General features: G+C 50.3%; 1 protein-coding gene and 1 long non-coding RNA gene across 3 annotated transcripts in view; one reads left to right on the forward strand and one right to left on the reverse strand.

Moving 5' to 3' along the window:
* The window catches only part of NECTIN2 (nectin cell adhesion molecule 2), a 98,316-nt gene extending 77,343 nt beyond the window's left edge, over window positions 1-20,973 (forward strand). The window contains exons 6-9 of one of the 2 annotated variants that reach the window (XM_081869185.1): window positions 12,684-12,828; window positions 14,026-14,089; window positions 15,693-15,797; window positions 18,124-20,973. In XM_081869185.1, coding sequence (XP_081725311.1) covers window positions 12,684-12,828; window positions 14,026-14,089; window positions 15,693-15,797; window positions 18,124-18,327 — 518 coding nt within the window. In that variant the 3' untranslated portion in view covers window positions 18,328-20,973. The remainder of the gene's footprint in view (window positions 1-12,683; window positions 12,829-14,025; window positions 14,090-15,692; window positions 15,798-18,123) is intronic. The other variant, XM_081869187.1, reaches the window with a different exon arrangement.
* Window positions 20,678-21,639, reverse strand: LOC309346312. Its single transcript, XR_014158595.1, has 2 exons — window positions 21,545-21,639; window positions 20,678-21,084 (listed from the first exon to the last, which is right to left on the reverse strand). It is a non-coding gene; the product is annotated as an uncharacterized lncRNA (long non-coding RNA).
* Between the last annotated feature and the right edge of the window lie 276 nt (window positions 21,640-21,915).

Below are 21,915 nucleotides of genomic sequence, written 5' to 3' on the forward strand. Positions count from 1 at the left end.
CTAATGGTCAGGGGTCCCTTTACCTTTACCTATTAGTGATCTACCACAGACGTCCAGTGATCTACCAGTAGATCACAATCTACCTGTTGGACGTGGCTGCCCTAGGGCACCGGTCACTGAGGCTAAACTGTGGCCTTCAATCGGGATGGGCACATGGCACTAGGCTTTCCCTGCAGTGAGCAGGGGCGGCTGAGAGCGAAACTGGACTTTGCATGGAGGCGGGTGGAACAGAGATAAGATAAAACTTTTGTTCCCAGCTCTTGAGAGCCTGGGAGAAAGTGGGGGCAAGCAGAGAGCGAGAGCGGGAGGGTGACTCTTCCAACAGTCTTTTGTGAGGTGTGGGCTGATGCCCGGGTCTTTGTGGGCGGGGTGGTGGTGGGGGGGGCACGAGCAGGAACCGAGTGGCTCAGATGTGCCGTCATCCCTCTGGAATTTGAAACCTCCCGTGCTCAGCTAGAAAGAAAAATCGGCTGCGTTCTCCCTCCCACATCTCTTCTCTCAAAACCACTCTCCTTCCTTGAATGGCTAAGTTTCACTCTCATGCAGGCCACCCTCCCTGGGTGACCATTTCAAAATCACAGCTCAGCCCTGACTCACTCATCCTTTCCCTTGCCTCTGCCCTGCATCATCGCATAATGAGCAAGCTCCCCAAACAGGTCCTTCTGACTGTGCCTTTGGAACAGTTTCAGCATCTGTTTCCTCTGTTTGTATATATCAATATCTGATAAGGGGGATGATCATCCCCAGCGGTACCTGCTTGGCTGGTAAAACTAGGTCCTTCTCTCCTTCTTTCGGCTCCGACGCAAGACTGTCTGAACCGCAGCTTACCAAGGATCTGTCCTGGAAAGAACTGGCTGCGCAGAACTTCGTCCTGCAATGCAATAGGAGATGTATAAAATCCCTGAACCTCGCGGCTCACTCCCAGGGTGGTGAAAATGGTTGGCATCTGTGCCCAGCTATTGTCCACAAACAGAGACAGCTACTTGAATCGCTAGGAAGATCTGGAGGTCTTTATCTCGTTCTGCAACCCTTCCACCACACCAAAGATTCCCCAGAGTAGCTGAAAAATTACCAGTTTTAAGTACAGTGGTACCTCTGGTTATGAACTTAATTCGTTCCAGAGGTCCGTTCTTAACCTGAAACCGTTCTTAACCTGAGGTACCACTTTAGCTAGTGGGGCCTCCCACTGCCGCCGGTGCGCGATTTCTGTTCTCATCCTGAGGTAAAGTTCTTAACCTGAGGTACTACTTCCGGGTTAGCGGAGTCTGTAACCCAAAGTGTTTGTAACCTGAGGTATTTGTAACCCGAGGTACCACGTATTCACTTTGCCTCTGAATATCATAGAGCAGTGTTTCCCAAACTCTCCAGCTGTTATTGGACTACAACTCCCATCATCCCTAGCTATCAGGACCAGTGGCCATGGATGATGGGAATTGTAGTCCGAGTACAGCTGGAGACCCAAGTTTGGGAAACCTCTGTAGAGCAACTTCTGTATGAGGAAAGGGACTTTTTGGTTTAGAGAAAAGGCAAGTAAGAAGGGTAGGGTATAAATAATAAAAATTGTTGTTGTTGTTAGGTGGCATGAGAGAAGGGCTATTAAAGTATGCCAGGCATTGGGGAAAAGTTTTTCTCCCTCTGTCATAATGCTAGAACTCGTGGACGTTCAGTGGAAAATATCAGACGGATAAAAGGAAGTCCTCCTTCATGCGGCGCATAGTGAAAACTGTGGAACTCTCTGCCACAGGAAGAAGTGATGACCACCAACTTGGGTAGCTTTAAAGGAGGCTTGGACAAATTTGTGCAGGATAAGACCATCAGTGGCTGCTAGCCATGCTCTGCCTCCACAGCTGGAATCAGTTACTAAAATGGCAGAGTGGGAAGAGTTGTCCTTGCTAGCAGGTTTCCCACAGACATCAGATTCATACCTGACAGGTGCTCAGCATGACTTGGGCACGCCCAGTGTCCCAGGGTTTTGTGCTGACCAAGCGCCACGACACAGACCCATTTTTCAGACTGGGACACCGAGGGGAATCGCCCGGCAGAAAACGATGGTGAAATAGCATGCCATGCCTGCCGCAAGACTGACAGCTTGTGCAACCAATGCAGCTCTTCCTGTTTTAATAGTGCCTTGCGATGCCAGTCAGATAGGCGGGGCACTCTCTGAAAAACGATGAGCGATGAGGAGGAGAAAGGGTTAAAAAATGACTGCACAGTTGTTCACCAAAATTTCGCACTTTCACATTGGCCAGGGCAGGTGATAGTTTCACTTGTGGGCACTTCCTGTGGACACGCCATTTTTAAAATTTATTTTTGCAAGTCAATTTCCCCCCGTTAAACTTAATCTTTACATATGAATTCCAGATTCCAGATTTCTTAGACATTTCTCTTTATCTTCCTGCCCTTTCCTGCTGTTCCTAACCCCATCCAATCCCATTTATATACTGCATTCTAATAAATCAAAATTCTTCTAATTTCAAATATTCTTCTGTTTCAAATGTTACCAATTTTCTACTGCTGTTCATATTCCAAGTTACTGTGGACATACAACTTGCAGGCCTCCTGTTCTGCCAACAACAGAAGACGAACCATCTCTGGCCTGGCTGGGCAGAGGCGGGGCAAGGCTCCTCTCCACCTGCCCTTCATCGATTGGGCACATTTTAGGGGACCCCAGGCCAGGTTCCTCGTGGTTCCTTGAAAACCTCAGCCCTGCTCTCTGAAGGAGTGTCTCCACCCCCATCGTTCAGTGAACCCCCATCGTTCACTGAGATCAGCACCGAGGGCCTTCTGGCAGTTCCCTCACTGAGAGAAGTGAGGCTACAGGGAACCAGGCAGAGGGCCTTCTCGGTAGTGGCACCCGCCCTGTGGAACGCCCTCCCGTCAGATGTCAAGGAGATAAACAACTACAGTCATACCTCTTGTTATGTTCGGTTCAGGTTACGTCTTTCCAGGTTGCATCCTGCAGTGACCTGGAAGTACCTTGGGTTAAGAATTTAATTCGTTCTGGAGGTCCATTCTTAACCTGAAACCATTGTTAACCTGAGGTACTACTTTAGCTAATGGGGCCTCCCGTTGCCGCCGCATGATTTCTGTTCTCATCCTGAAGCAAAGTTCTTAACCCGAGGTACTATTTCTGGGTTAGTGGAGTCTGTAACCTGAAGCGTCTGTAACCTGAAGCGTCTGTAACCTGAGGTACCACTGTACTGGAAAGGGTTATTTCAGGGTTTCGCCGCTCGAGCATGCACAGACGCTCAAAATGACATCAAACGCATGCGCAGAAGCGGCGAATCGCAACCCGCACACGTGCAGACGCGGGTTGCGTTCTACTCATGTTGCGAACGGGGCTCTGGAACGGATCCTGTTTGCAACCAGAGGTACCACTGCATCTGACTTTTAGAAGACATCTAAAGGCAGTCCTGTTTGGGGAAGTTTTTAATGTCTGATGTTTTATTGTATTTTTAATATTTTGTTGGAAGCCGCCCAGAGTGAGTGGGGAAACCCAGCCAGATGGACGGGGTGTAAATAATAAATTGTTGTTGTTGTTATCACTGCACAGCCGGGCTGTGGCCAAGACGTCTGTGCCAGATTCTTTCGGCTGGGTGGGAGTGGATGAGTGGGCTTGATCAAATTGCATCTTCTCTCTCTCCCTGCTTTTTGTGATCCTCTGATTTCATATTCCGGATGTGTGGCTGTCATATTCCCCCGCAGTCATAGGCATTTCTAAGCTCGGAACAGTCTAATCCTTTAAGCCTCCCCGAGTAAGAGAAAACGTTTCCTCCTTTTCACCATCTTCCCACGTCTTCTCTTCTCCTTCGTTTTCTTGCTTCCTCCCCACGCTCTTAAAACACAGCCTTGGCAAACCCAGTGCCCCCCAGATGTTTCGAAGCTGCCCTCCAAAACATCAGCAGGGCGCCAGGTTGCCCAAGCCTGCTCCAAGGGAGGGAGGGCAACCCAAATCTTGCAGCCTCGCTTCCTCTTCTTTGTACTCGTGCCAGGAAGTTGCAGATTCTCTCCTTCCCCTCCTGGATTTGGGCATCCTTGGCTGCGCCCAGCTCCTTGGCAGCAGGGCCGGCATTGAAAGGATTCCTTTGGAAACCTGCTCCTCTGCTTGAAAATAGTAATTTCGAGCTGCCGCGAGAGAAATCCACGTGCCGCCACTTGCTCCAAGCTGGCCCATGCATAATGGATGGGGCTGTGGGTAATTATGGGTCCTCCCAGGAGAGCCGAGGAGGGGATCAGTTAGTGGATGAACACGCCAAGCTGGCAGCCAAAAGATGGCACGCGGAGGTCTGCCTTTCACCTCTCAATCTCGCACCTCCGGTGCTTTTGCCTCCCAACACGAAGGGAAGGCGACAGATGGCCTTGGCTGGGAAGGAAGGAGTTGGCCGCAGTTGCCCTGGATCGGGGACGGCGGGGGCAGAGAAGCCTGTGACTCTCCAGCTGTTGCGGAACTACAACTCCCATAAGCCTCAGCTGTCGGTGGGAGCTGATGGGAGTTGGAGTCCAGCAGTGCCTGGAAGGGCAAAGGTTCCCCAGCCCACGTCTAGAAGGAATGAGATTTTTTTTTAAAAAAAATCTGCAAGCTGCCTTATGTTCCTGGCAGGGAAAATGGCGGGGTAGAAATAAATATATAATAACAATAATATACAGTATCAAGGGTGGGGAAGCCTCTTCTGCCTGGGGGCCACATTAGCCTCCTGGGGGCCACATTCCAGAAGATTATCATTGCTATTTCGTCCATTTATATCCTACCCTTCCTTCTGAAGGAAGCCAGATAGAAGAGTCTTGACCTGAAGACAAGAGGTTTCTGCATGCAACAGTGCATTCCTCTCTCCACCCAGGCAATGAAGCGTATTTATCGCCATCCAAAGATACTTGGATAGCTCAGTTGGTTAGAGCATGGCGCTAATAACTCTAATAATGCCAAGACTGCAGGTTCGATCCCCACATGGGACAGCTGCAAATTCCTGCATTGCAGGGGGTTGGACTAGATGACCCTCAGGGTCCCTTCCAACTCTACAATTCTACGATTCTGTGATTCTATACATCCCAAGCAGACAAAAGCACTGGAGGGAAATGTGGGGCAGGGCCCTGAGGAGTTTGGCCTGGGGATGCCCAAACTTTTTTCAAAGAGGGCCAGATTTGATGAAGTAAACATGCGTGAGGGCCAACCAAGGTTGTTGTGCTTTTTTTAAGGATTTTACCCCAGGACAGATACTGCCACAGGGGCCGGATTAGGCCCCCAAAACGGACTTTGGACATGCCTGGCCTAGGGAGTACAGTGGTACCTCGGGTTACAGACGCTTCAGGTTACAGACTCCGCTAACCCAGAAATAGTACCTCGGGTTAAGAACTTTGCTTCAGGATGAGAACAGAAATCGCGTGGCAGCAGCAGGAGGCCCCATTAGCTAAAGTGGTACCTCAGGTTAAGAACAGTTTCATGTTAAGAACGGACCTCCAGAACGAATTACGTTCTTAACCTGAGGTACAGTGGTACCTCGCAAGACGAATGCCTCGTAAGACGAAAGTTTTTCGTTTTTTGAGTTGCTTCGCAAGACGGATTTCCCTATGGGCTTGCTTTGCAAGACGAAAACGTCTTGCCAGTTTGTTTCCTTTGTCTTGCAAGTTTGTTTCCTTTTTCTTAAAACCGTGCATTCACTTCGAGGAGCAACTCATAGCACGCGGTGTGGTAGCCTTTTTTGAGGTTTTTGAAGACTTTGGTGATTTTTGAACCTTTTCCAAAGTCCGTGCTTCGAAGACGAAAAAACTCACGGAACGAATTAATTTCGTCTTGCGAGGCACCACTGTACCACTGTATTTTGAGAGCCAAGCAGAGAGGTTTGCAGGGCCATATTTCACCAATACACCTAAGGTTCCTCACCCCTCCTTTAATTAGTGCTGAAGATTGCCAACTTTTCCCCCTTGCCTCTGCTCCTGCGCCTGTGAGTGCCACTTGATCTGCTGGCTTTTGAAGTGATTCTGCTGATCGCCCTGCCGTGAAAAGCTTTGCTTTCAGGTTTCTGCACTTTGGGATGCTATTAAAGGCACAGCAGCAAGATGGGTCAGGGCTTTTTTTTTTTTTAAGCCTGCTGTCGACTCTAATTTCATTTAAAAGTGCTCCTCATGTGTTGCCTCATTATCCCTATGTACATTATTCTAACAGTTCTGTGAAGTAGTAGTTATTATCCCCATAATGCAGAAGGGAGCCGACGCCGATTTTGTGCAAGGCTTCCCAGTGAGAGAATGCACGAAGTCTGAACCAGAAGGAGAGAAACATACATAAAAATTGAGCCCCAGGTAGCCAGGACAAGGGTTCTAGTCCTGATGAAGTTTCCACTGCAAGGGAGGGGACAGGAGCACACTTTCTCTGTGGGTTGAGGGTGTGTGTGTGTGTGTTTTGCTTCCTTTCCTGATGGGCTTTGTGCAAGCTTCTGGCATGTGATGGGCAGGGTGGGGATGCCCTGTGCCATGAAAAGCCCCAGAGCGTCTGACAGCAGTGACGAACGACATGGGTTGTCGCCTTCTTAAGCAGGAGGAAATTGAGCAGTGGGCGCTTTGCCGGGCAAGGAAAAGTGAGGCAAGCACACACAAACACACATGCCTTCATTTGCTTCATTTCTCCCTGGCAGGCCAGTAAAAAGGTGCAGTCGCAGAGACCAACACATAAGAACATAACCTATGGTGAGTCAGGCCAATGCCCCATTTCAGACGCGGGTGGCGCTGCGGTCTAAACCACCAAGCCTCTTGGACTTGATGATTGGAAGGTCGGTGGTTCGAATCTCCAAGATGGGGTGAGCTCTCATTGCTCTGTCCCAGCTCCTGGCAACCTAGCAGTCTGAAAACATGCCAGTGCAAGTAGATAAATAGGTACCACTGCGGCAGGAAGGTGAACAGCGTTTCCGTGTGCTCTGGATTCCATCACAGTGTTTAGTTGTGCCAGAAGCGATTTAGTCCTGCTGGCCACATGACCCGGAAATGCTGTCTGTGGACAAACGCCGGTTCCCTCGGCCTGAAAGCGAGATGAGCGCCGCAACCCCATAGTCACCTTTGACTGGACTTAACCGTCCAGGGGTCCTTTACTTTTTTTACCCATCTCAGTCAGTATTGCCTGCCCTAACTGGCAGTGACTGTCCATGCTTTCAGGCATAAAGGTAAAGTTAAAGGGACCCCAGACCATTAGGTCCAGTCATGGCCGACTCTGGGGTTGCGGCACTCATCTCGCTTTATTGGCCAAGGAGCCAGCGTACAGCTTCCAGGTCATGTGGCCAGCATGACTAAGCCGCTTCTGGCGAACCAGAGCAGCGCACGGAAACGCCGTTTACCTTCCCGCCGGAGCGGTACCTATTTATCTACTTGCACTTTGAGGTGCTTTTGAACTGCTAGGTTGGCAGGAGCTGGGACTGAGCAATGGGAGCTCACCCAGTTGCAGGGATTCGAACCGCCGACCTTCTGATTGGCAAGCCCTAGGCTCTGTGGTTTAACCCACAGCACCACAGGCATGGACACCCCTATTTTCATCAGAGAAAAGTTGGAGAGTATGCTTTTTACCCAGACTCTGTAGAAAAGCCAAGTGTGTTTGTGTACGCATGTGCGGTTGGGCGGGCGGGAGAACAACTCAAAGGGTTGTTTGAACACTCTCTTGAAATCGTAAATGCGCCTACTGGCCAAAAAGGTCAGTGACCTTAGCTTAACCGCTGGACCTCATTCTTTATTTTTTTTTCATAACAGGGGCCTGTAACCCAGAAACTTCCCATGCACCTCTGCACACACACACACACACACACACACAGAGAGAGAGAGAGAGAGAGAGAGAGAGAGAGAGACTCACACTCACACACTGTAGCCATCAGGCCTCGCTCTCTTCAAAGCGCTGAGGAGAGATGAAAGGCAAAATCACGGCATTCATCCCCTCTCAGGGCTGCCTTCACCCTTATGCTTAAAACATCAATTGTGTGCCGAAGAAAAGCTGCGCATTACAGGCCGTATGAATTATGCACGCTGAGCTCATTCGCCTCCATACATCTCTATTTTGCATAATTTATATCGCTCCTTGCTAACCGCGGCGAAAGGAAGGCAACCTGGCTAGCGGGAATCCTGATCTGCACCTTCCGAGATTTTGGTGGCGGTTCACCCCTACACTTCCGAGTGTTCAGGGCTAGAAACTTGGCGGATAAATATTGATTGCTTGCAGCCATTTGTTGCGTCGCAGACAATTCAGGACGGGAGTGGCAGATATATATTTGTTGAAAACTATGATAGCTGAGATTCTCCTGGTGCCCGATGTGCCTGATTTTGCACAGGGCAGCTGTGCAGTGGATGACGTCAGTCTGAACGTTTTAGCTTTAGTTGTTTGGTTTGTGCTTTTACTTGGTGTTTTATCTCGTGAGCCACCCTGAGATCTTGCAGTGAGGACGGTGCATAAATCTAATAAGTAATAGAATAATAAATAACAGTAGAGCCCTCTCTAATCAATAGATTGCCATCCCTAGAACTAGACTTGGGTCATGGGGGAGCCTCTTATCTGTTCCCTCCCTGCTCTTTTCCCGTGGCCAGGAATTCCAACTTGGAAGAATGCTTTGCCCTCATCCTTCCCCAAAAGTCCATTCCCTGAAACTGCAGCAGGATGGGTGCGGTGGGGGCACCAGGGGAGAGCAGAAACCCGGCTGCTTGCTTTCCCTCTGTGGTGTGAATCACAGTCCATTCAACCTTCCTATCTGCCAGTACAAACCCCCTGCAATTGCTAATCTGCAGCGTAGAATTAAGGTGCCACCTAGTGGTTGAAGATTGGAGAGTAAGAGAAATAATAATAATAATAAAAAACACGATGTAGAATCCTGGCCAGTTAAAGCCCTGTTCTGGGTTTACACGAAAACATAAAAAGAGCCTGATGCATCAGGCCTGCAGCCCATATAATCCAGCATCCTATTTTCACGTGGGATCACCCAGGAAAATCTGCAAGCTTGACCTGAGCCCAAGAGAGACGCTTCCCTCCTGCGATTTCCACTGGTATTCGGAAGCTTTGCTTCCTCTGGCTGTGGAAGCAGAGCACAGCCATTGTGGCCGGCAGCCACTGAGAGCCCTCTCCTCTATGAGATGCAGGGCTGTGTGTTTATAAGAGCCATGATACTCTTAATCTCAGGGCTGCATGTTCAAGGCCCACGTTGGCCAGAATGATCCCTGCACTGCAGAGGGTTGGACCAAATGACTCTCATGCTTTCTTCCAACTCTACAATTCTACGATCACAATTCAGCAGAAACAATAACGGGTCTTGCGGCACCTTAAAGATTTAGACATGTATTGGGGGCATGGTGCTTTGCGGACTAGAATGCACATCGTCTACAGTGGTACCTCTGGATGCGAACGGGATCCGTTCTGGAGCCCCGTTCGTATCCTGAAGCGAACGTAACACGCAACTGTGCACCTGCGTGTTGCGTTTCACCGCTTCTGCGCATGCACGTGACGTCATTTTGAGCGTCTGCGCATGTGCAAGCAGCGAATCCCAGAAGTAACGCATTCCGTTACTTCTGGGTCGCCACGGAGTATAACTTGAAAACGCTCAACCTGAAGTGTATTCATCCCGAGGTATGACTGTATTGCATGAATTGCTATCTTTGGATGAGAGGAATATATACCTTGGGTTAAGAACTTCGTTCTGGAGGCCTGTTCTTAACCTGAAACTGTTCTTAACCTGAAGCACCACTTTAGCTAATGAGGCCTCCTGCTGCCGCCGCCCCGCTGGAGCATGATTTCTGTTCTCATCCTGAAGCAAAGTTTTTAACCCAAGGTACTATTTCTGGGTTAGCGGAGTCTGTAACCTGAAACGTATGTAACCTGAAGTGTATGTAACCTGAAGCGTATGTAACCCGAGGTACCACTGTATAGGCACATGGGCAGAGGTGGGGATCCTCTGGCTTTTCAGATGTTGCAGAGCTCCAGCTTCCACGCAGGCTCAGTTTAGCGTAGCCCATGGCCAGGAATGATGAGAGGGTTATGAAATGCCATTAAATGAAAAAATTACAGGCCAGGAACTAAATTATGGCTTAAAACCTGTGCAAAATCAGCACGGTGACCATTTGCAGCATCAGTAATTGGAGACCACACATTCATCCTGGCATTTGTTGAGTAGATTTGCTCCCTGTAGTGGAAGTAGAAAACCATTGTGTCCGTTCACACCCAAACAGGCTTGAGCTGTGTGTCTGCCAAACCCAGCTCTCTGAAAACCTCAGAGTTCCTTTTCTAGCCACAGTTGTTCAGAGGGGAGGCTTGAAAACAGGTGAGCCCCACTTGGCCAGCTGAAATCTCAGAGCAGCAGTTGCTGAAAGAGACTTCCAATAACCAGAAGCCTTGCCTCATCCCCATGTTTGTAGGAAATTGTGAAAAGGAAAGAAAACCATGCTTGAAGAAAATGTTCCATTTAACATTTGTTTAAAAACCCGAGGCATTTTTGTTGGGGATTGTAGGGAAAGACCTGCCAAAAAAGCTGAAAAACATCTTCATGTATGCGACAAAGGCCGCGAGAGTTCTGGTAGCACAAGGATGGAAGACTGAAGAAACTCCAACTAAAGAATCATGGCAAGAAAAAGTGATGGACTATGCAGAACTGGCAAAACTGACATACAAGCTACGGGACAAGGATAACTGTGACTTTAAGGATGAATGGGAACCCTTTACAAAGTATCTGAAGACGCAACAAATGAAACTGGGCTAAATAGTTTGAGGATCTATACAACTTTGTAACATGCAGAAAACAGCAGTCTCAGAGAAACCAAAGACTGGAACTGAGGGAAGTCGGGGGGTGTGGGGGCGGGTGGGTTCTCTGTGGGAGGGGGGAGGGAGGAAAAATGGGGGGGGGGACAAAGATGATATGTTTTTGGATAATATGTCTTGTTTTAATTTTGAATAATAAAAAAAAGAAAACCATGCAAACGCTCTCTCTCTCTCCGTTTTTTTTGCGTAAGTTATACAGGTAGCTGAATTCACCTTTATCTGTTGCACAGTTTGGATTACCTTGGTGCAGGATTTATTTTTTTTAAAGAATGATTTTCATCTGTGAGATCTGCTTGGTGGAATTGGGTGACTCCAGGTACAGATGACAGTTGTGTGGCCATCACCCTCAGGCCTGCTTTTAAAATTGCGTTTTGGTGCCAGCTCCACGCAGACTTATCCTTTGACCTGGGAAGGAGCCCAGGAGGGGGGAAGCTGCAGCCCTCTTGATGTTGTTGGACTACAACTCCCATCATTCCTAAGAACATGAGAAGATCCCTGCTGGATCAGACCGGTGGCCTGACGGAATCTGGAGAGCTACAGCTTCTCTGCTCCTGGGTGCCACAGCGGTGGGTTTTCTGAATGTTTGAGGAGGGTTTTGATGTCTTGATGGGGAACTTGTAGCCTGCCACATTTTGCGGAACTACAACTTCCTTCACCTGTCATGGCTGGATGCAAAGGAATGGTGGGAGGCACCAGCTGGGGAACCCCCAAAGAAACCCTCAGGGGAAGAAGGCCCAGAGCCCAGAGGGGAAGAAACCCTCAGGGGAAGAAGGCCCAGAGCCAGTTATTGATGGCGGGACAGCGGTGTCTGGTCAAAGGGTGCAGATTGGGAGGAGGAGCTGTCCGAAGCTGAAAAGGCAACAGGGTTTTGTGAGAAGGAAGAGGCTGGGGCAGAGAGCAGTGCAGAATCCGAGGCGGGAGAGGAAGAGGGCTAAGAGACTGAGTTGAGGCCAGCTGCTGGAGAATCCAGGGAGTCCCTCCATCCTGCTGCAACCAGCCCGCCTCCCGCCTGATTTCCCAGAACATGCAGAGAAAAGAAGAGGGCAGAGCAAAGAGAGACAAGACGATGGAGCCTTAGGCTGTTGGGGAAGGAACCAGGGAAAGGAACCTTGGAGAGGAGTGGGAAGGTGGGAACCTTGAGTCCTCGCAGCTGCCTCATTGGGGAAAGACCTACTGGGAAGAGTTGCTGGGATCATTCTTCTTCTTCTTTGGTGTTCTCTCGTAACCGAGTAAGGTTGTCTTCCATAAACACAGTTAAAACAGTGAGTCCGTAAGTGACTATGGAGACCAATTCTGGATCCACATGTCCTTCCACAGTGGGGACATAAGTTTCCGGGCAGAATTTGATCACAGTGTGGATTTGCCAAGCATGCCTTCCCCTTAGCTCGTTTCTCCCTTCCGTCCTGAGTTCGAGCGTCTTCAAAACCCACGACACCTTTGGTAAAGGCTGTTCTCCAATTGGAGCACTCGCAGGCCAGTGTTTCCCAGTTGTCTGTGTTTATCCTACTTTTTTTTAGATTTGCCTTGAGAGAGTCTTTAAACCTCTTTTGTTGTTCTCCAGCATTATGCTTTCCATTTTTAAGTTCGGAGTAGAGTAGCTGCTTTGGGATCATCAGGCATCCACACAACATGACCCTGCACTGTTTTGGTTTCTTTGAATAAAGAGATAACTTCAATGACACAGGGTATTTTTTTTCCTGACATACGACTGACTCTGGCTCCAGACATCACCCCTGATCTTGGCCATGCCACCCAACAACACCTACAGGATCGAAGCGCCCCCACTCCTGAAGCAGCCTGATGCGCAACACATGTTCACATGGGCCTCTGATTCACAGCGTTGCTTTCTTTCTTTCTTTCTTTCTTTCTTTCTTTCTTTCTTTCTTTCTTTCTTTCTTTCTTTCTTTCTTTTGTCCAGATAAGCCCAACATGGAAGGGGCAGGCACCACAGGGGGGATCATTGGTGGCCTCATTGCGGCCATCGTGGCCCTGGCCGTGGTGGCCACCGGCATCCTGATCTGCCGCCAGCAGCAGAAGAACCGGATGGATCGCGAGGAGGACGAGTGAGTGGCTCAGTTTGCTCGGGGCTGAGGGCCAGGATCCAGATAGAGCGCAGGGGGCCTGGGAGATGGGCAACGGGGCACGGCAAGAAAGGGATAACCTCTCCTCCTCATCCTCCTGCCACGGTTGGTCTGGGTTCAGATTGGGTGGGTAAAGTGTCGCTGGCAACAAACAACGCAGGCTCACACAAAAGTCTAACTGAAACAAATGAAAGCGGTTTAGTTCACTACTACTACTACTACTACTAAATATTTATTTATTTATTTATTTATTTATTCATTCATTCATTCATTCATTCATTCATTCATTCATACCCCACCCATCTGGCTGGGCTTCCCCGACCACTCTTGGCAGCTTCCAACAAAATATTAAAATACAGTAATCCATCAAACATTAAAAGCTTCCCTAAAGAGGGCTGCCTTCAGATGTCTTCTAAAAGTCTGGTGGTTGTTGTTCTCTTTGACATCTGGTGGGAGGGCGTTCCACAGGGTGGGAGCCACTACCGAGAAGGCCCTCTGCCTGGTTCCCTGTAACTTGGCTTCTCGCAGTGAGGGAACCGCCAGAAGGCCCCAACAGAGAATCAATATGGTGGGTCTACAATGCAGGAACAGCGATCCAAATTTCTAGGGGATTGGCTCAGCCTTTGCCAACCTGGTGGCTTCCAGATGTTTTGTGGTCCAAAACACCTGGAAGCCACCAGGTTGGCGATGGATGTAATTATTTCTGCACTTTTCCCGTCTGCATTGTTTGCCTAGGTCCTTTGCTATTCCTTTATCATAGGCTCACAGTTTTGATTCTCTATCGCAGGGGCTCTCTGGCCTGCCAGATGTTGTTGGACCACAGCTGCCACCAGCCATTGACTGTTGTCCAGTACTGAGTGAGCTTTTTTGGGAAATGCAGGTCAACAACATATGGAGGACCAGAGGCTGGGTGTCAACAAACCCTTTAAATCTGGCCTGCCATCTTTTGAGTAGGTGGCCCTTTTCGCTGGCATCTCTTTACCCATTGGGGTGCAAATCTGAACTCAGATTAACATCCACTACCTAGAGCAGTGGTATTCAACCTTTCGGAGTCCATGGCTCCCTTGACCCACCTAAAGCACATTAAAGCACATTATCTCCAGCCAGCCAGCCCTGGTAGTCAGTGGTTTGGCAGCTTACATCCTTAACTGACCGTCTTCCTTCCTGCCGTCTTTGCAGCCAGGAAGGACCTCCTGCTTACAAGCCGCCCCCACCCTGCCAGTTGTCTGACGAAACAGAACCGGTAAGTATCTGTGGCTTGAAGTAGCCAGGATATGCTCCTGAAACACGGGGTTATTTTTTCAGTCTCTTGGACTTTGGGGGAACAAAATTATAACAGTGTCCCCATGCGAATTGCAGATCCCAGGGTAGAGCTGGGGCCCGGGACTTGGGTAGGACCTGTACCAAAGGGAGATGGATTCAAATCAGCTATAAAACTCACTGGGTGCCATTGGGCAAGGAAGGCTCTGTCTATTTGACCCTGGTGTTAATGATGGCTCACATTTCCCTGTATCTACAAATGGTCCTTCTCCACCCCCGGCCCTACCTGCCAACTGCATGAGGTACTTTAGGCTAATAGACACTGGCTGGTCCAACATAGACCGCCCCCCTCCTGCCCCCAAAGAGCTTCAGGGCGAAGTGGGGTGTGCTGCCTGGGACTGATAGGAATTGCAGCACAGAACCTCTGGAGGGTGCCCGGTTGTTGAAGACTGCCCAAAACGATGTCCTACCTACCTCGATGGCCTCTAGGCATCCTGAGCCACAGAAGCTGCCTTTGTAGCTGGAGTTGGCCAACGTCCCTCCCAGGTGTGGTGGGAAATGGCCAGAGAATGCAGGGAGCAGACCTTGCAGGGTTCAGCAGCAGCTACCTGGCAATGTCATCCTTGGCGCTGGCCAAGCAACCCCTGCACAGGCAAGACCTGTCCCTCGCATGCTTAGCAATCATCGGCCTGCTAATTTCCAGGGCTGTTTGTACTCTGTGCTGAAAGAGGATGCTGTTAATCATCATCATCATCATCATCTCCCATCTGACTGGGTTAGAATAATAATAATAATCCTTGAAGTGAGAAAAGCTGGGTTTTAATGTACCTGTTCACTGTTGAAGTGTGTGCAATATCTGTCGCTTTTTGCTTATTCCCTTCTGTTTCTGCTCTTCCTGGGGCCAGGCCAAGAGCTCAGTGGGGCAATGCATGTTCTCTCTGTTGCTGCAAGCCTTATTTACTCCCTCTGGCTGCTCTTGTGCTCAGATCCTGCTTCTGGGCTTCCCACCTGACTGGCCACGGTGGGAGCAGGATGTTGGATTCAGTGGGCCTCTGACCTAACCCAGCAGGGCTTCTTAGGCTGTGATTTCAGCAGGCGTTGCCCACTCTCGGGCAAAGCTCTCTTTGCAAACCATAAGGCCTAGCAACTTGCTTTTTAGAAAATAAAAACCAGAACGCTGGGAGTCTCCAATGAACGTTGGCTCCCAGAGCAGAAATCTGTGCGGTGCTTGCATGAAATGGCAGGATACGCATGGCCCTGCCATGGCTGGCTGAGGACGAAGAGACGCCGGAGGCTTTGGTGAAGCTTTTGGGCAGGGTTGCTTGCAGCAGTTTCTTCCTGCAGCTGATTAGGAGGTGGCTGGCTGAGTCTTAAGAAGCCCTTCAGACAGGCAAAGGCGACCAGGGATGGATGGGGAAGGAACTACCTGCAATTCTGGGTGTGCTGGCGGCTCTCTCCCTCTCTGGCTGAGAGTATCCTGGAATTTATTCTGACTCTGGGAAGGGAGCTTTTTCTCTCTCTTGGCTTCCTCCGGCAGTTCAGGCTGCCCCCTCCCGTCTTCATCCCACATCTCTGGTTTATTCCAGGTTCCCACTCCCAGTGAGGCTGAGAGTATCCCGCTCAAAGCACCCTTTTATGAACCCAGCACCACAGACGATCTCTTTGGCGGGGTCGCTACCACTGCAATGGAGGTGAGGGGGAGCCCATGCCAAGGAGTTTTCTCTAGGGAAGGGCCCGCGTTGAGCACAAGGGGTGCAATCAAGGAGACTGAGCCCTCTGAAACTGGATCCGCTCTGACACCCTGAGATTCAGCTTCTTGGGTTTGCCTTGGAGAGAAAACCTAGCCTGTTAAGTTGTGGGTGAACATATCAGACGACACAGCGATTCTTCAAACAGCTCTTGTTTATTCAGAGGCCAGAACAGAACTGAACTGAAGGGTTCAGTCAGCCTGCTTATATAGAGCTCCAGTACAACGTAACTGTAACAATTTTCTAAAACTATCCAATCACTGAATGTCACTTTCGATCCCTTATTTGCATAACTATCTACAGTATCCCCCTGCTGGCCCAGGGTGAGAACTTCAGTACATAACATAGCCCATGCTGACCCCAGGGCCCCATGAGGAAGATCAGTATAACAAACACACACAACTCCCAGGATGTATCCTGTCCACCTGCGATCGCGCCTCTCAGAGCGTGGGATTTGGTTGTCGAGTGCACATCAGAGAATCCTGAGACTCATGGCTTCCTTTTTGTTTTTAAAGTCCTCAAAGTTTCTAGTCCTTATGGCTGCAAAACGTAGCAATTAATTTGCAAACTTGTGAGCAAGGCTTGGTGAGTTTTCTACAATATAGAAAGGGGGACCAAGCAAGATGAGTAGGGAGCAGAGGGCAGGAGGCTGCTTCAGCACCCCTCCTTTGCTACACACTTTTGCAGACACAAAAGCATTACACTGCCTATAATCTGAGGCTGGATTCTCAGCAGCATTGCTTAGGATCCTGGCGTTTGCCTCTTGGATTGCATGGTGCTTCATAGTGCTGGTCAAAACAGATCTGCCTTCAAACTAGCTGCTCCCACAAACGGGGACCTGTGTTTCCAACACAATTGGGCGAGCTGCAGATATGTTTGCCAGGTACTCTTCAGAATCAAGAGGGACGTGGGTGGTGCTGGGATCTAAACCACAGAGCCTAGGGCTTGCCGATCAGAAGGTCGGAGGTTCGAATCCCCGCGACGGGGTGAGCTCCCGTTGTTTGGTCCCAGCTCCTGCCCACCTAGCAGTTCAAAAGCATGTCAAGCGCAAGTAGATAATTAGGTACCGCTCTGGTGGGGAGGTAAACGGCGTTTCCGTGCGCTGCTCTGGTTCGCCAGAAGCGGCTTAGACATGCTGGCCACATGACCAGGAAGCTGTCTGCGGACAAACGCCGGCTCCCTCGGCCTATAGAGTGAGATGAGTGCTGCAACCCCAGAGTTATCCGCAACTGGACCTACTGGTCGGGTACCTTTACTTTACCTTCAGAATCAATAGACTAATTCTGTGCACACCAACAGGCAACACCGAGGGCCAGCCCAACCATTGGGCAATGTCAAATGTCCACTTCAGACAGCTGAATTGTGGTGCTTTGAAGGGGCCATTAACTGTTATTTATTTTATTATTGTATTAAGTCCCAAAATATCTTGGTGAGCTTTGGAGGCCTTGACTTGTGAGGGAGGGGCAGCATTTGTTGCTCTGCCTCAGGCAGCAAAATGTCTTGGGCCAGCCCTGATTACAAGAAAGAACAAGAAATAGGTGCCACATAGTCTGGGACACAAGTCCCTTGTGGCCCGGCTCCTTAGGGGGCGTGTTTATCCAGCCCCCACAGCTTTAGCTAGGGCCCTCCTCGTCTGGGGCTCGGGCCTGGCCACGTTAGCTGAGCTCAGCACAGAGAGAGCATGCAATGTTGACCCCTGTGACTGGCGGCCAGGATGATGCCTCTGGATTGGCCTGGCCTGGCCACCATCACACCATACATTTAAAGAGCTATGATACCACTTTAAACTGTCATGGCTTCCCCCATGGAATTCTGGGAGCTGTAGTTTGTTAAGGGTCCTGAGAGTAGTTAGGAGACACCTATTCCTGTCACATATAGGCACTAACCAGAGTTCCCTTTGCAGAGGGATTGATTGCCAAATCACCCTGGGAACTGCAGCTCTGGGAGGGGAATAGGGGGTCTCCTAGCAATGCTCAGCACCCTTAGCAAACTACAGCTCCCAGAATTCCATGGGGGAAGTCATGACATGGTCATCAGGCCCTGGCTTGGTCATCAGAGCAGCTTGGTCTCCACTTCAGTCCAGATTTGGTTGCTCCTGTCTCCAAGCTAAGCCTCCAGCTCCGGGAACCAAATTCAGGAACCCGGGTCCACCATTACAGCCTCCCACCCACCTCAGTGTAAACGCAGCAACAAGGGATATGGGGGGGGGGACAGCAGTTAAGTAAATATCCCTCCCTCCAAACCACCAATTCATTCCTTCCCTCTGCAGGAGGCCCCGCGATACCACGAGCTGCCGACACTGGAGGAGCGAGAGGCGGCGGCAGACGCTGGCCCCAGCATGGAGGACGAATATCTGGACCAGATCAACCCCATTTATGACGCGCTCTCCTTCGCAGCCACGGAGGAAGAGGCCGCCATGGCTCCCATGTCCACCGACAAGGCCTTTATCATGTCCAGGGCTATGTATGTCTGAGCCCTGAGGCTGGATTTCCACCCGAGGCCCAGAGATGAGGATGCTGTATCTCGCGCTGGTCCTGGAGAGATGCTGCTTCTGTTGACGCTATATCCCGTTAGATGCCCAGCGCGGTTCCCTTGAAAATCCCGGGTTTCTCGTGTGCCTTAGATGGGCAGGAGTACGTCCTGCTCCAAGCAGGCCTTCTCATTCCTTCTGTTCCTTCTCCAGCCAGGCCAGAGCTGTCCCACCATGCCAAACATACGTAGTGCCTTCATCTTTTGTCTTTTGAAATGGGCCTGGTGGCGGCTTATACCCTCCAGCCTCCCCTAAAGTCTAGTGGGCCTTCCTGAGCCAAATTTCCCTGACCCTGAGCCATCTGGCTGTCAGACAAATGCTACGTTTACAGTAGAATCCAGAGTCCTCAGAACCACTTCCCATGCGTGGATGCAGGCGCCAAGTACCTCTTGCAGCTTCTCCCCCCTTGGAGCTAGCTATTGACTCCTGCCAAAGCCAGTTTGGGGGGGGAGGTGGATTTAATACCTTCTTAGGTACCCCCCCTTCTCTTGGTGCCCCTGTATTAACCTCTCCTGCCTAGAGGATGCCTGGCACCTGGTAAAACGACGACTCCTGGGCTTTGCCACTTCGTATTGCAGATGGAGCTTGCCCGATTGCTCCCCGCCACCCCCAAAAGGGAAAAGAATCCTACACATAGAAAATGGGCATGTTGGGAAGAAGTCTTGGTTAGACTCCCCCAGCATCTAGTTTTCTCCAGGTGGAGAGTTTTCCATGTGTGTCAGGGTGGGGGAGATTCAGTTGCGCAGTTCCGTCTGCACTCTGGAACGGAACACCACCAGACGAGAGCTTTTTCTCTCTAGACCAGACTCCGAGATACGATTGGATCTATCTTCACATGACATGATCACGCCTTGGTGAATGTTTAGGCTCCTTCCAGAAGGCACAAGAAATGCCTGCCAGGTGCCTGGCAACCACCACCACCACAGTGTTAGCCATCTTTGGGGTTTGACGTGCTAGATGCCTTGGCCACGGGGTGGGCAACTAGTCGCGGGTACTCCGCTTCTCATTGTGTCCTCGAAACAATCTTGGCATGCGCTCCTGACTGCGCATGGCGTCTCCCACCAAGCACCCGAGAGTATTGCTTCCTCCTTGCCCTAATACACTGCCAGCCCCAGGGAGTTGGGGGTTCCCCATGTGAATGAGTGCAAAAGATAGGGTCTCTTGCTGTTGAAAGCTGAGCTTTCCTCCCCAAGCAACCATATGCACACACCCCAGGAGGTTTCAGCTGCAATAGAATACGCCTCGTCGCCTTCCTGCAGAGAGCCAAGGGCAAGTGGCCGTATTCAAGGGGTGGCTGGGAAGGTCTCTGCAATGACTGCTTTTTAAAAAGGGGCTAGGACATCCCTGCTTGGACTGCCTCCCAACTGCAGTGTTGAAGATGCCAATTTAGCACTAGGACCAGGGACATGAGCTGTGACAGCCTTTTTAGCAAGGGGGTTGGAACAGGAAGGACTTGCGCAGGTATCTGTGCATAACAATCTCTCGTTGGGTCTGCGGCACGTCATCAGGACTCGACCCCGTGCCAAATCCTGGAACCTGAAGGGTGGCAAGGCAGCTTGTGCTGCCCCACTCGGCTCTGGCCAAAGGAGGGGACTGCAGGGAGAACAGCAAGGAAGGATCTTTACATCAGTTGGGCAAAGTAGGTCGTGTGGCAGCTCCCTATAAAAGCTGCCAGGCGCAGGTTACTGTTGCTGTGTTTCTGGCAAGAGGCCACTTTCGTCCACAAGCCCAAGTTTGGAGTGCTATGCCTGATCTCGCCTGTTATCCCAACAAGGACCAGTTAGGCTGGCAGGGACTGTTGCAGTACGACATCACTGTGAAGCCTTCAGGTGTCTGCAGCACATCTGGCAATCAGTCAGTCAGTCAGTCAGTCAATCAACCTCCCATCTAGATTTAGTCACTGTCCAGAAGTTTGGTGGGGAACCTATGGACCTTTAGTTGTTGGCCTCCCAGCAGCTTCTACCAGCATTGCTAGCTCTTAGGGGTGGTGATGGGAGTTGTAGTCTGGCAACGCCTGGCGGTCCCCTGGTCTCCCAGCCTCACATAAGAGGATACACGGAGATCTTTCCATGTTTCAGAGTTTCCACTTTTGAGTGGGGAGGTTGGTGCCACAAACTCCCACTGGCATGATTTTCCTATAGCTCAGGCTCCGGTTGCTACTTGAATTGTGAATCTGTTCCCCAAGAGCTCAGGAACCGCCCGGGTTTCCGGGCTCCTGATCTGAAAATGTGAAGGGTTGTTTTGTAGGTTTGCTGTTTTTAGTTGTTGCCTTTTTGCCACTGCTGCTGTTTCCCCTGGGCGCAGGTACAGATTGGCGCTGCGGGATTTTTTATTGTGATTACGATTGTTTTTTTACTACCTGTTCCTCTTGACTTCACTGATCTTAACACTAATGCCATGAATCTCAGGGTCTGAGGGAAGGAATGATTGAAACACAAGATCCCTTTTCCCCTCAATGCCCTTTTCGTGCCTTTGCTTGACGCTGAATGGACAGATCTCAGTGGGAACACAGATGGACTTTCTTCTTTTTTAAATAAACTTTTTACTGATGTTGTTTCTTAAAAATAAATGTTTTTCAAACCCTCGTAATGACAGCATCGTGCTTTGTGGGTGAGGAGGGCCCGAACAGTATCTGATTTGGTATCTTGCAGTGGGCTAGGTGTTCCGGGGAGGGTTTGGAGGCGTCCACTGATTTGACGCCTAGATAAATAAGGAGCCTTGGATCACACCCACAACATACATAGAAAGCATGAAGCTTCCTCACAAAGACTCTTGGGAAGTGCAGTTTGCTCAGGGTGCTGGGAATTGTAGCTCGGCGCAGGGTAGACTACAGTTCCCATGAATATATATATTGGGAGGAAGAAGCAATTTCTATCTCCATATATATATATATATATATATATGGAGATAGAAATTATATATATGGAATATATATATGGAATATATCAACATTCTGGGCGTTGGCGTGACTTTGAGGAAAGACGAGGATCCTACAAGCCTCCCATGTGGGTAACTATGGAAACCTTTGGCGCGCGGAACTCAACGGTGCTCACAAAGATGGCGCCGCCCGTGGGGTTTTTCCCTTTACTTCCTCCCACCTATCAAACTCTATGGTTTTTTGGGGGCCACTCTTGCCCCTTCAGCTCGGTGGCCACCTGACCTTGCTCCTGTTCTCCGCAGCTGACCTTGCTGGCTTAGCGGGGGTCGCTCCGCCTCTCCATTAAGAAAAGCAGCCAGTGACAAGGCGGCAGGGAACCCTATCCCCAGCGCCTTTCGAAAAACAACCAATGGGGACGCGGCGGCCCCGCGGAATGGGAGACCAATGGCCGAGAGGAGCCCGGATTCATTCCCATAACCGGCCCAATCGGGGCGGACGGCACGGCGAGCCCAACCAATAGCGAACCCTTCCTTGGAGCGGAAGCGACGGGACACGGCCATGCCTGCGAGCCACGAGGGGGGGGGGGTTGCCTGAGAGGGCGAGGCTTGCGTGAGCAGCAGCCAGTCGCGCCGCGGCGGAGGGCGAGCACGGGC

This window comes from Podarcis erhardii, assembly GCF_964252035.2.
Source record: "Podarcis erhardii genome assembly, chromosome: 7".
Taxonomy (NCBI): domain Eukaryota; kingdom Metazoa; phylum Chordata; class Lepidosauria; order Squamata; family Lacertidae; genus Podarcis; species Podarcis erhardii.